The 12,441-nt window shown below is 60.4% G+C and overlaps 1 protein-coding gene, 1 long non-coding RNA gene and 1 pseudogene across 3 annotated transcripts; 2 read left to right on the top strand and 1 right to left on the bottom strand.

Annotated features, from left to right (window-relative positions):
* Positions 1-1,075: 1,075 nt before the first annotated feature.
* On the top strand, positions 1,076-5,029 carry LOC103791201 (filamin-A-like; annotated as a pseudogene). The gene is made up of 5 exons (XR_013520599.1): positions 1,076-1,276; positions 1,865-2,039; positions 3,640-3,756; positions 4,273-4,612; positions 4,715-5,029. The product of XR_013520599.1 is annotated as a filamin-A-like (transcript).
* Positions 5,030-8,668: 3,639 nt separating this feature from the next.
* On the top strand, positions 8,669-12,108 carry LOC144577136 (uncharacterized). The gene is made up of 2 exons (XM_078332953.1): positions 8,669-9,046; positions 9,126-12,108. Exons 1-2 carry the CDS (start codon positions 8,864-8,866, stop codon positions 9,354-9,356), a joined length of 414 nt encoding a protein of 137 aa, XP_078189079.1. The 5' UTR covers positions 8,669-8,863; the 3' UTR covers positions 9,357-12,108.
* Positions 9,650-12,370, bottom strand: LOC144577137 (uncharacterized). The gene is made up of 2 exons (XR_013520428.1): positions 12,024-12,370; positions 9,650-9,719 (listed from the first exon to the last, which is right to left on the bottom strand). It is a non-coding gene; the product is annotated as an uncharacterized LOC144577137 (long non-coding RNA).
* Between the last annotated feature and the right edge of the window lie 71 nt (positions 12,371-12,441).

Raw genomic sequence — 12,441 nt, forward strand, 5'->3', positions numbered from 1 at the left:
GTCCACGGGCCAGCCATCCAAAGTGGCACCACCAACAAGCCCAACAAGTTCACCGTGGAGACTAGGTGAGGGGGCCCCGAGTGCCCATGCGGCTGATGGGCCTGGGAACCCCAGGAATGAGTGGCTGTCTCTTTGGACCAGGGGAGCTGGCATGGGAGGCCTGGGCCTGGCTGTAGAGGGCCCCTCTGAGGCCAAGATGTCCTGCATGGACAACAAGGACGGCAGCTGCTCAGTTGAGTACATCCCCTATGAGCCGGGCACCTACAGCCTCAACATCACCTATGGTGGCCATCAAGTACCAGGTGAGGAGCGGCCAGCGCAGGGCTGGAACTATCTGCTTGCCCCACCCTGTCTCATATAGCCACCATCCCTTTGACCCACCCCTCAAGCAGTCCTTTCAAGGTCCCTGTGCATGATGTGACAGATGCATCCAAGGTCAAGTGCTCTGGACCTGGCCTGAGTCCTGGCATGGTTCATGCCAACCTTCCTCAGTCCTTCCAGGTAGACACAAGCAAGGCTGGTGTGGCCCTGATGCAGGTCAAAGTGCAAGGGCCCAAAGGTGAGTGTTCACATGCCTGGAGCCAGGAGTCTGGAAGGAGACTGCTAGTGTGCAGGTGTTTATGGAAGAGCCTCACGTTACAGTGCACCCAGGAGGGGGACTGGGAGGAGGTAGAACAGATAGGACTTTGTCACTGAGCAGATGTGGCAGGAAGGCACACAGGTAAGGGTCCCAGCTGGCACCCAGATGGGCATCTTTTGTGCCAGAGAGGGTCAGGGCCATTCCCAGGGTTGGGCTGATGAGGATGAAGCAAGGTCTAGGCCTGGGGCTGAGTCCTGGCCATTGAGAGGTGGGGTAGGAGTGGAGGCCCAGGATATGAGCTGAGGCTGTGTCTCTGGGCCTGGGGCCAGGCCTGGTGGAGCCAGTGGATGTGGTGGACAATGCTGATGGCACCCATACCATCAATTACTTGCCCAGCTGAGAAGGGCCCTACAGCATCTCAGTACTGTATGGAAACGAAGAGGTACCCTGGAGGTAAGAGGCAGGGCCCACTGCCTGAGGGGAGGTCCAGGCCAGATGCCTAGAGCCTATCTAACTGCTCACAACACCCATGCCCACAACCCCTTCAAGGTCAAGGTGCTGCCTAGTCATGATGCCAGCAAGGTGAAGGCCAGTGGCCCTGGGCTCAACACTACTGGTGTGGTGGCCAGCCTGTCCATGGAGTTCACCATCGATGCAAAGGATGCCAGGGAGGGCCTGCTGGCTGTCCAGATCACGGTGAGCTCCAGGCACAGGCAGGGGAGGCAAGGGGTCTGGGCCTGGGTGGCTGGAGTGTGGGCTGCCGGTGGCGCAGGCTAGCATCTGGTCTTCCTGGGGCACTGCACCAAGGAGGGCAGGGAAGGACAGGGCCACAGCCTTTGGCTTGCTAAGGTTGTGACCAACTTAGGATGGTGGTGATAGGCCTGGGCTCCCCCAGACACGCACTTGCTCACTGTTGACTTTGAGCACATTACCAAAGCCTTTCATGCCTCAGTTTCCCTACATGTAACATTCTCATGGGGCAGGGAGAAGCCTGAGATCACCTAAGTGTGCTCCTCCTAGTGCTGGACAGGACCTGGGGCTGAGGATGGGTGCCAGCCTCCCTGGCCGTGCCTGTTGTCATGTGGGGGGTGTTGGACGTTTTAGTCTCCCTTCTGGACTCTGCCTGTAGGGAAATAAAGGGCAAAGCCAGATGCCAGCAGCCCTTTTGGGCCATAGCAGTTGAGAGACCTGAGGCCCAGAGGCTATCCCTGTAGCAGCGGCGCTGGCCACTCTGGGAGGCCAACTGTCTCCCCTGCCTCTGCTACACAGGACCCTGAGGGCTAGCCAAAGAAGACACACATCCAAGATAACCATGATGGCAAGCACACAGCGGCCTATGTGCCAGACATGATGGGTCACTACACCAGCCTCATCAAGTATGGTGGTAATGAGATCCCCTTCTCCCCATACAGCATTCGTGCCGTGCCCACCGGGGACACAAGCAAGTGCACAGTCACAGGTGAGCCAGTCTGCCGTTGGCTGCCGCTGTGCTCAGCACGGGGCTTGGGTTGTGCCTGTGTGTAAGGGCTGGCTGCTTGGGGGCGGCATGTGGGAGTGGGGGCCGCCCCCTTGAGTGACTCACCTGACCTTTCTCCTTGCTCTCTGCCCTCTCACCTCAGTGTCAATTGGAGGTCATGGGCTAGGTAAGCTGCTTGCTGGGGCCACTCCCAATGCCCCTCCTGTCCAGAGGGGCAGCTTCCTTTCCTCTTGGGGCCAGTTCCCAGGACAGTTCCAGATGCAGCTCTAGGCAGGGATAGAGTGGGGGTGGGGGGGCACAGAAGATGAGGCCATGGGTTGGAGGGTGAGGGCCCAGGGAGGCTTCCAGAGCTGAGCATGATCTCTCCAGCCCTCCCCTCTCTGGACCTCTATTTCCCCATCTGAGAACTCGGGTTGCAGCTGAGAGCTTTGGGGTGAGGTGCATCCTGAGAGGCACCCCACTGGGGACTTTGGGGTCTCGAAATCTTGGCACCCAGGGAAGCACAAGGGTTCCTGCATGGGCTGAGGGAACAAGGCATCTCCCCGACTCAATGGAGGCCCCAGCCCTGGCCAGATCCACAGACTCCCATCCCCATCTTCCAGGGGCCTCTGCATCCTGGGCTGGGGAGGTGCATGAGCAGGTGGGGCTGGCTGGTAGTGCAATAGCACCAGTGTTGACTGCCTGAGCAGCCAGCATGGCGGGGCCCAGCCCAGCCTCAGAGCCCCGAAGTGCATTCTGTGGCCCGTCTCCCTCCTTCCCCCTCCCTGATTTCCCAGAAATTATTCAGATGTTATTCAGACATTCAACAGGGACACCCAGGGATGCTGACAAGAGTCTGTAGGCCTGGCACTTGGGCAAGGTGGCCAAGGAGAGGGTTAGAGGGTGGCTAGAGTTTTGTGGCAGGAGGTGGCTTTATAGAGCAGGAATCTGAGGTGACAGGCGTGTATGCACAGGGCAGGGGAGGCTGAGGGTTGCTGATGGAAGGGCCTTGAGGGCCAGGGGGTGGGAGCAAGACTCAGTAGCCTCAGTTTCCCTGGCTATTGTGTGCAGAAGGGAGACACGGAGCCCAGCGAGGGCTGAAGTTGCTCTCAGGCAAGCCAGAGGGCTGGCTTGGTGTCCATGGGGCTTCAGTGAGCCCCAGATTAGGAGGCATAGTTTGAGGATGGAATGGCTGAGACCTGTGGCTGGGCTGGGAAAGCAGGGAGAGTCGGGTACCCATGAGGTTGGGGTGCAAGTCATTAGCTAGATGGCATGGGGTGGGCATGAAGGAAGCCTCCCAGGGCAGCATGCATAGCAGGCAGCCAGGTCTGGAGCTCGGGAGAGGCGCCTGGCCACAGCAGGCCAGCATGGGGCCTAGTGCAACAGGAGCCATTGGCTGACAATGGGACTTGGTGGCAGGGCCCCTCAAACTTGGCCCTCAAGTGGATTTCGTGCTCCTGGCTGCTTCCCTGGCAGGAGGCCAGGTTGCGGGGCCATCTCACTGCCAGGCCTCTTAGGCCTCACAGCCCCCATGACTCCACGGCAGAGCCCCAAATCATAACATCACTGTCCCTCCCCTTTCCTTGGGCACTCTGGGGCCCAGGAGCCTGCTCAGCTGCTGTGCCCTCACCACCCAGCAGTGGTGCCTGCAGCTTGGGCCTCCTGTCCCCTATCTCCCTGGGTGCTGCCCCCGCTTTGCCAAGTCTGCTGCGCTGCTCGGGTGCTAAGCCTGCTGTCTCCCGCTTCCCGGCTCCCACTCCTGCCTGGACTGGGCTGCTTTTCACCACGAGCCTTCTCAGTTGTCAGGCAACTTCGGTTTCATCTTCAGGCCTGGGGGTGTGGGGAGGCAAGTGTCACGTCACCCCATGCTGCAGCAGGACTCTGCCTCACCGCGTTCACACACAGCAATGGGGGCCGGGGCCAGGCCACAGGGGCACAGGCAGCCGTGTGTCCAGCCAGATGCTGGCATTCAGCAGTGTGGGCCGTGGTACTGGGTGAAGCTGAGTAGGCAAGAGAGTGGCTGGGTGAGCTGCGAACACTTAGGCTGGAGTGGGCCCTACCTTTTCCTCCCAGGCACCTGGGTGCTGCTGTCAGGCTCTCCCACGTGGGTGCTTGAGGTGGTCAGAAGAACCCTTCCTGCCTTCTGAGAAACCACTTGTCATCCCAGCTTGGAGGGGCTGGGTGGGCTGGGGTGGGACGGGAGGCCTAGTGGCCTGGCTATGCTTGGTGGTGGCAGTGAGAGGCCTGTGTGGGCGGCAGGCAGATGGGAGCAACCTGAACCCCAGCTCATACTCTGGCCCCCCCTTCAGGGTCCCACCCTGCCCACCAGGTGCTGGCATTGGCCCCACCATCCAGATTGGGGAAGAAACGGTGATCACTGTGGACACAAGGCAGCAGGCAAAGGCAAAGTGACCTGCACCATGTGCACGCCTGATGGCTCAGAGGTAGATGTGGACGTGGTGGAAAATGAGGACAGCACTTTCAACATCTTCTACACAGGCCCCCAGCTAGGCAAATACATTATCTGCGTGCACTTTGGTGGCAAGCATGTGCCCAACAGCCCCTTCCAAGTGACGGTGAGGAGAGTAGATCAGGAGGGGCATCTGGCAGGTCCTGGTCTATCCCCTTGGGGACTCTCTGTGACAACAGATTCTACAGCTCTGTGCTTTTCCCTGCAGGCTCTGGCTGGGGACCAGCCCTTGGTGCAGCCCCCACTACGGTCTCAGCAGCTGGCCCCACAGTACACCTACACCCAGGGTGGCCAGCAGACTTAGATACGGCCTGGCCAGCTAGGGACACTGGGGCTGGCCAGCTGGGTGTTCTGTGAGGTCCTATCATACCAGGTGTGAAGAGGGGCCCCAGATACTCCCACTGCCCCTCACCTAGACCCTGTGTCTCCACTGCAGACCCCAAAGAGGCCCCTGGTGGGTGTCAATGGGCTGGATGTGACCAGCCTGAGGCCATTTGACCTTGTCATCCCTTTCACCAAGAAGGTTGAGATCACAAGTGAGTGGGGTCTGGAAGAAGCCCTGGGAGCCAAGGAGGCCAGGTTATGCCGACAAGCTGCCCTAACCTCAGCCCTGCTGCCCCACAGGGGAGATTCGGATGCCCTCAGGCAAGGTGGCACAGCCCGCCATCACTGACAACAAAGACAGCACTATGACCGTGTGGTATGCACCCAGCAAGGCCGGCCTGCATGAGATGGACATCCGTTATGACAACATGCACATCCCAGGTGGGCCTGCCCTGCCTCTGACCACTGCTCTGTCACCACTTCACAGAGAGATGGGGCTGGGGGATGCACAAGGCTGCCATTCCACAAGGCCCCTCTTCCTGCCTCAGGAAGCCCCTTGCAGTTCTATGTGGATTGTGTCAACTGTGGCCATGTCACTGCCTATGGGCCTGGCCTCACCCACGGAGTGAACAAGCCCACCACCTTCACTGTCAACACCAAGGATGCAGGAGAGGGTGAGCAGTAGCTCTGTGCCTGGGATGCCCTCACCAGGTTAAGAGCTGGACTCAGGAGACACTCCCAAATGGGACTCCCCACCCTGCTGCCCTGGCCTCTACCTGGCTGTTGGAGAACTGGTGTGTCCCCTGCACAGTTCCCAGGGTTACCCATGGCTCTCTCCAGAGGGCCTGTCTGGCCATTGAGGGCCTGTCCAAAGCAGAAATCAGTTGCACTGACAACCAGGATGGGACGTGCAGTGTCTCCTACCTGCCTATTCTGCTGGGTGACTACAGTATCCTCATCAAGTACAATGAACAGCACATCCCAGGCAGCCCCTTCACTGCCCGGGTCACAGGTGGGTGGCATTGGGAGCAGTGACAAACAGGTGGCAGGGTGGGCATGGTCTCCCATGGCTGGACACAGTGATGGCTGCCCTGATCCATGCCAGGTGACGACTCCATGTGGATGTCCCACCTAAAGGTGGGCTCTGCTGCCGACATCCCCATCAACATCTCAGAAACTGACCTCAGCCTGCTGATGGCCACCGTGGTCCCGCCCCCAGGATGGGAGGAGCCCTGTTTGCTGAAGCAACTGTGTAATGGCCATATTGGTAAGTGGCTGAGGGGGTCCAGCAGTTTCAGAAAGGAGGCAGTCTGTGGGGACCCACGCCTTCCCTGACTGACAGCCATTCCCTGTGCCTAGGGATTTTATTTGTGCCCAAGGAGACAGGGGAGCACCTGGTGCACGTGAAGAAAAATGGCCAACATGTGGCCAGCAGCCCCATCCCGGTGGTGATCAGCCAGTCAGAAATTGGGGTGCCAGCCACGTTCAGGTCTCTGGCCAGGGCCTCCATGAAGGCCACACGTTTGAGCCTGTGGAGTTTATCACTGATACCCGAGATGCAGGTAGGCAGTTGATGCCTGCCAGTTGGGGCAGGAACACTGTACATGGCACCCAAGCTCAGGGGTCTCCATTCCTCAGGCTTTGGTGGGCTCAGCCTGTCCATTGAGGGCCCCAGCAAGGTGGACATCAACACAGAGGACCTGGAGGAAGGGACATGCAGGGTCACCTACTGCCCCACAGAGCCTGGCAACTACATCACCATTGTTCGCTGACCAGCACGTGCCCAGTGAGTGCAGCAGTGCCTTGGCAGCACCCCTCACCACACCAGGGCCCAGAGGCAGTGTGTGACTGGAGGGCATGGGCCATGCTTTTTTCCTACAGGCAGCCCCTTCTCTGTGAAGGTGACAGGCGAGGGCCAGGTGAAAGAGAGCATCACGTGCAGGTGTCAGGCTCCTTCAGTGGCCAACATTGGCAGTCATTGTGACCTCAGCCTGAAGATCCCTGGTAGGGGTTGTGGGGAGCCTGGGGCTCAGGCAGCCCCAAGAGGAGGGGTGGAGCCCAGGGCTGCTGCTCACCAGCCTGTCACCACCCTGCAGAAATCAGCATCCAGGATATGACAGCCCAGGTGACCAGCCCATCAGGCAAGAGCCATGAGGCGAGATCCTGGGAGAACCACACCGACTATATCCACTTTGTTCCTGCCGAGATGGGCACACATACAGTCAGCATCAAGTACAAGGGCCAGCACGTGCCTGGGAGCCCCTTCCAATTCACTGTGGGGCCCCTAGGGGAAGGGGGAGCACACAAGGTCCAAGCTGGGGGCCCTGGCCTGGAGAGGGCTAAAGCTGGAGTGCCAGGTAGGCCTGCTCACTGCCGAGCATTTGCTCTCCTGCATTGGCAGGGATGGGGCTGGGGGTGGAAGAAAGAGCTGGCAGGCATGCCTACCTTGGCTATGCCTGGAGGGGGCCAACGCTGGTGGAGCAGCCTTCAGTGAGGACACACTTCTCAGATTCAGTATCTGGACCCAGGAAGCTGGTGCTGGAGGCCTGGCCATTGCTGTCGAGGACCCCAGCAAGGCTGAGATCTATTTCGAGGACCGCAAGGATGGCTCTTGCAGTGTGGCTTATGTGGTCCAGGAGCCAGGTACTGGGAACTGGCTGGACGAGGTGGGGTTGGAGGAGTTGGGGCCTGGGGGTGGGCACTGGACCCAGGGGTTGTACAGATAGCCCTGCCTGGCCTCCACCCTTCACCTGGAGGTTCCAGGGCCGCCCAGGCTGCTAAGCTGGTCTTACGCTCTTTCCTTGCCCAGGTGACTACAAAATCTGTCAAGTTCAACAAGGATCACATCCCTGACAGCCCCTTCGTGGTGCCTGTGGCCTCTCCATCTGGCGACGCCTGCCGCCTCAGTTTCTAGCCTTCAGGTAAGGCACCGAGAGAAACCGCCCACCTGGGGCTCCTGGGCCTGGACAGACCAGAGCCACCACAGAGCAGACCTAGGCCCTATATCAAGTGATGCCCCTGGCCCAGCTCTGGGTTCCAGGCCTCTGCTCTGGCCGGGTGCAGCCCACACTTGGGGTCAGCAGGAAATATCCTGCCCACCAAGTGGAGTTTTTCTCATGTCTCAGGTCTAAAGGCTTTGAACAGAAAGTACTGCTTCTGTAAGCAGCCAAGGCCATTAGGAAGGCCTCCTGCCTGCAGTACTCTCTCCACAGGGACAGACCCAGAGTCCAGCCTCAGTGCTGCCTGACCCTTTAGCTGCAACCACAGGACTTGCAGATAGGCCCCGGGCAACCTTGGGGGTAGGAGGAGCCCAGTGGGCTTTGTTTCACAGCCTAGTCCTACCCTTCCCAGCTGCATGACCTGAAGCAAGTTCCTGCCTGTCTCTGAGCCTGTTAACACAGACATGGTGTCCACTGTAAAGTTTAGGAGGCAGCAAGGCCTGCCTGTGGCTTGTGTAAGGTTTCTGTCCCAATGATCCCTGACAGTGGGTGGCTTGAGTGTCTAAAGCTTCCAGCCTCAGGAAGTCTGCTGTAGGGTGCAGGTGTCCAGCATGGCACCAGAAGAAACAGTGGGCCCCACTGAACTGCTGGGCTCACTGATGGGCCGGCAAAATGGGAAGGGTGAGGGTTGAGGCTGTTCCTCACAGATACCATTTGCTGGTTTGAGGAGGGGCCCCAGGCCCACAGCATGGCTCTCTGCTCCTCAGATAAGTATGCTGTGTGCTTTATCCCTCAGGAGAATGGTGTTTACCAGATTGATGTCAAGTTCAATGGCACCCACATCCCTGGAAGCCCCTTCAAGATCCGAGTTGGGGAGCCTGGGCATGGAGGGGACCTGGGCTTGGTGTCTGCCTATGGAGCAGGCCTGGAAGGTGGTGTCACAGGTGAGTCTGTGGACCCTGCCTCCAAGCTCTGGGCGATAACAGGAGGCATCCGGAGGTGACAAGCCTGTACTAGGTGGCCAGGGACAGGGAGGCAGGCCAGTCTGGCTCTGCCTGACCTCTGTGCTCCCAGGGAGCCCAGCTGAGTTCATCATGAACACAAGCAATGCAGGAGCTGGTGCCCTGTCGGTGACCATTGACGGCCCCTCCAAGGTGAAGATGGATTGCCAGAAGTGCCCTGAGGGCTACCGTGTCACCTATACCCCTATGGCACCTGGCAGCTACCTCATCTCCATCAAGTATGGCAGCCCCTACCCTTCAAAGCCAAAGTCACAGGTGAGCCTGGGGCCAAGCTGTTGGCACCTGCCCAATGCCTGGCACTGTGGCCACCTCTTAGCCCCACCCTGTCCTGCAGCCCATCCCAGGTGCCCTGGGCCCGCTGCTGAACACCGCTCAACTGTGCCCCTGCCATGGACTCCCACACCAACCTGTGTCTCTGACTGAAGACTGCACCAAACACATCCCAAGCCATCCTGGCTCCTGGTGCATCTGCGTGCTGTTTGGACACCCTCACTACAGGCCACAAAGCTGCCTGCTCCCTGGGCCAAAGGCTGCAGGTGGCTTTGGCCCTTGTTCAAACCCCTGACAAGGATATCACCATCTCAGCATCTGCAGACAAGGGCCAGGAGCTAAGGCTCTCAGGGAAAGGCTCAGCTTTCATTCCAGGCCCTCCCGCAGCTCCACAGCATCTCACACAAAGCCCTAGGGGTCCCCATAACCTCAGAGCACACAGCCCAAGGCCAGGCACATGAGCGAGGGGAAGGAGAGGACCAGGCCATAACCTGTAGCAATCCCAGGCCTCCTGAGAGCTCAGCACCCTATGTGCACTCCTTAATCCCTGATGAGGGGGCAGAGTAGAAAGGGCAGCAGCAGCAGCTCAGGCAGAATCGTTACTTTTATTTCCAATTGAGGCTGGGCTGCTGGCCCCAGGCTCAGGGCATCCACTCACCTGGAGACACGAGCAAGCAAGACATAGAAAGGGTTAGTCCCAACCCCAGCCCCGGACACTCACTCTACTGCTCCCACTGGGCCCAACGGCATAGAGGCAAAGGGGCCAAGCATGCTCTGGAAGCCTCTAGAAGCCACCAGCTGAATGGGGGTGGGAGACAGCAGAGCCAGGCCCAGAAAGATCCAGTGCCAGTGGGCAGGATGACAGGTCCCCCTGAGGCCCTGACCTGTCGGCTCAGCCCATGGTGTGCCCAGGACACTGAACCTCTGGGGTGCCCCCTCCTGCCCTGAGTCACCTGGAGTCTCCTGTCCCCTCCCTGTGGTGGCTCCATCGCATCCTCTCCCAAGCCCATGCCTGGCAGGGCCACCGGGAGAACCGCCCTGGGGCTGGGCTAAGTGAACCAGGGGTGCCCATCTCCCAACCCACTGGATGATACCCAGGCTGGAGGGACACATGTGGGGAGGCAAGGGCGGAAGATAAACTGGGGGCATCCAGGCTCCTGGGGCCTGCCCTGGCGGGAGGTCACAGGCCTCATGGGGCAGTGAGCTGGAGGCCACCTAGGCAAGCAGGCAGCAGGGAAAGAGATAGGCATGGTCCTGGCCAGGGGCCTCCCCGGGGAGGGTGGACAAGTAGGAGCAAAAACAAGAGCATGGGCCCCCACCCTGCTGGGGCTTATGGCCTGCGGACCCAGCCACACTGAGGAGACCCAGGAGGACCCACCAGGCTACTAGGAGGACATGAAGGGTACACAGGCCCCCAGTCTGGAAGATGTGTCTGGACTGAGTCTGAGGGCAGGCAGCGGGGTAGCCCAGCTGACCTTCCCTCGCCCCAGCCACACCCCTGGCACCCCAACCTTCCCTTCTGCCTTCTGACAGCCCCATCCCCACCATCCCAGGAAACTGGGAGGGAGACTGGAGAGGAAAGGGAAGCAACAGCCCCTCAGAGTGGGGCTCCCTGAAATCTACCACCAGGGACTGAATCCAGAACTCAGACACCGCTGGGAACCCTGGCCAGGAGTCCCTCTGGGTTCCAGTGTGGTCCCCAGCACATGGAGGCCTGGGCTTCACTCCAGGGCTCTGGGCTCCTCCGGGCGGACCTGGGAATCTGCCTGAGCAGCTTAGGGGACTGGCCCAGCACAGGGAGGGGCTCAGGCTGGAAACCAAGCAGACAGGGTACCCCCCGACCTAGGGACGAGGAGGACAGGAAGCAGGCAACTATGGGAAGACCCCCCGCCACCACCCACCCCCAACTCGGCACACAAAGGCCAGAGAGGCCCCCAGGCATCACTGTGGGGGTGTTTGCCAACACCTGCAGAGGGGCCAGGTGTCCTGGGCACAGAGAAAGCTTGCAGGACCCAGCTGAGGCTAGGACAGCAGCAGATGCTGGCCAGGAGGTGACCAACCAGGGCCCCAAGCTGCATGGGGGGCAGGCCCAAGGCAGGATCTCTCTGAAAAGGCACTGTACCCAGCCAGGGCTCCCAGAGACACAGGTGGTGGGGCCGAGTGCCCCTCACCCTGTGCCTGGACCCCAACAAAGGGCAAGCATGTATCCTTCTCAGACACAGTGTCCAGGGCAGGGCACTCCCAAACGAGACACCCCCTAGGCCAGAGGCCGGAGGTCTGGGGAGGCCCCCAAGAGGCAGGGCAGCAGCCAAGAGGAGCGCAGTCCCTGGGCCCACTCTCCAACTGCAACCAGGGCCCAGTCCCCGAAGGCACCAGCTCCCCTGGGGGCAGGACCTTGATCCAGAGCAGCAGTGGAGGCCCCCCAACAGGGGACGGCTGGAGAGGCCCTGGGCTCATGAGCCAGGGAGCAGTGGCTCTGTGCCCAGAAGCCCCTGGGTCCTGCCTGGGCTACTGGTAGCTGCCACGGCCCAAGGGGTCCAGAGTCCCCCAGGGTGCTTGGGGGCAGCTCCTTTGGGACCCTCAATGGAGCCAGTAAGTCCAGGAGGGCGCCAATCTGTCCAGGTGGGTGCACAGGCTGGGTCTGCTGTTGTGACCGTGCCCATCTGCAAAACAGGCTGCTGGAAGAGTATTCCCTAAGTGAGGGCGCTGGGCAGCCGGGGGAGGGAGGATGCAGTCCCCATCCAGGCCCCCAAGGCCTCTGCAGCAGGGAGAGTCGGCCCTCCTCACTGTTCCTTCCCGGGGCACCAGGCCGGCGCCTCAGCTCAGGGGAGAGAGGGGTCACAGAGGACAGCCAGCAGGCAAATGGCCCAGGACCATGGGGGTTCAGGGGGCCTGACTGTGTCCTGAGGCGCCCCAAGACCCTCTATCCAACATCCCTGGGGGAGGGGCTGTCCCCACCTACCAGAAACACATTCCTCAGGGAAGGCCCGGCTGCCTGTTCTCCTCCAGTTCAAGGAAAGCCAGGTGGCTTTGGAAAGGGCCAGGAGCTGTCACCAAGGGCCCCCGTATTGCCCAGAGGTGATGGTGGCCAACAGGAAAAGCACTCGCTGCCTTCACAGAACCTCGGTGACAAATTCAGAGCCACCGAGAGAGTGAGAGCATCATCAGGAAGTCACCTGCCAGTCACAGGGGGAAGGATGGGGCGCATCTCCAGGGAAATGAGATGCCAAGGTCCTCCCAGGGCCCCTTCCGGAACCCACCGAGCCCTCCACATCCCACCCCCAAGGCCAGGGGCTGCCCCCACCCCCCAGCCCAGGATCTGGCAACCCTACACGTCACAGAAAAAAGGAGCCGCTCTGCCTTCACCATGGCAACATGGC

Source organism: Callithrix jacchus, chromosome 7 (assembly GCF_049354715.1).
Source record: "Callithrix jacchus isolate 240 chromosome 7, calJac240_pri, whole genome shotgun sequence".
Lineage (NCBI taxonomy): Eukaryota > Metazoa > Chordata > Mammalia > Primates > Cebidae > Callithrix > Callithrix jacchus.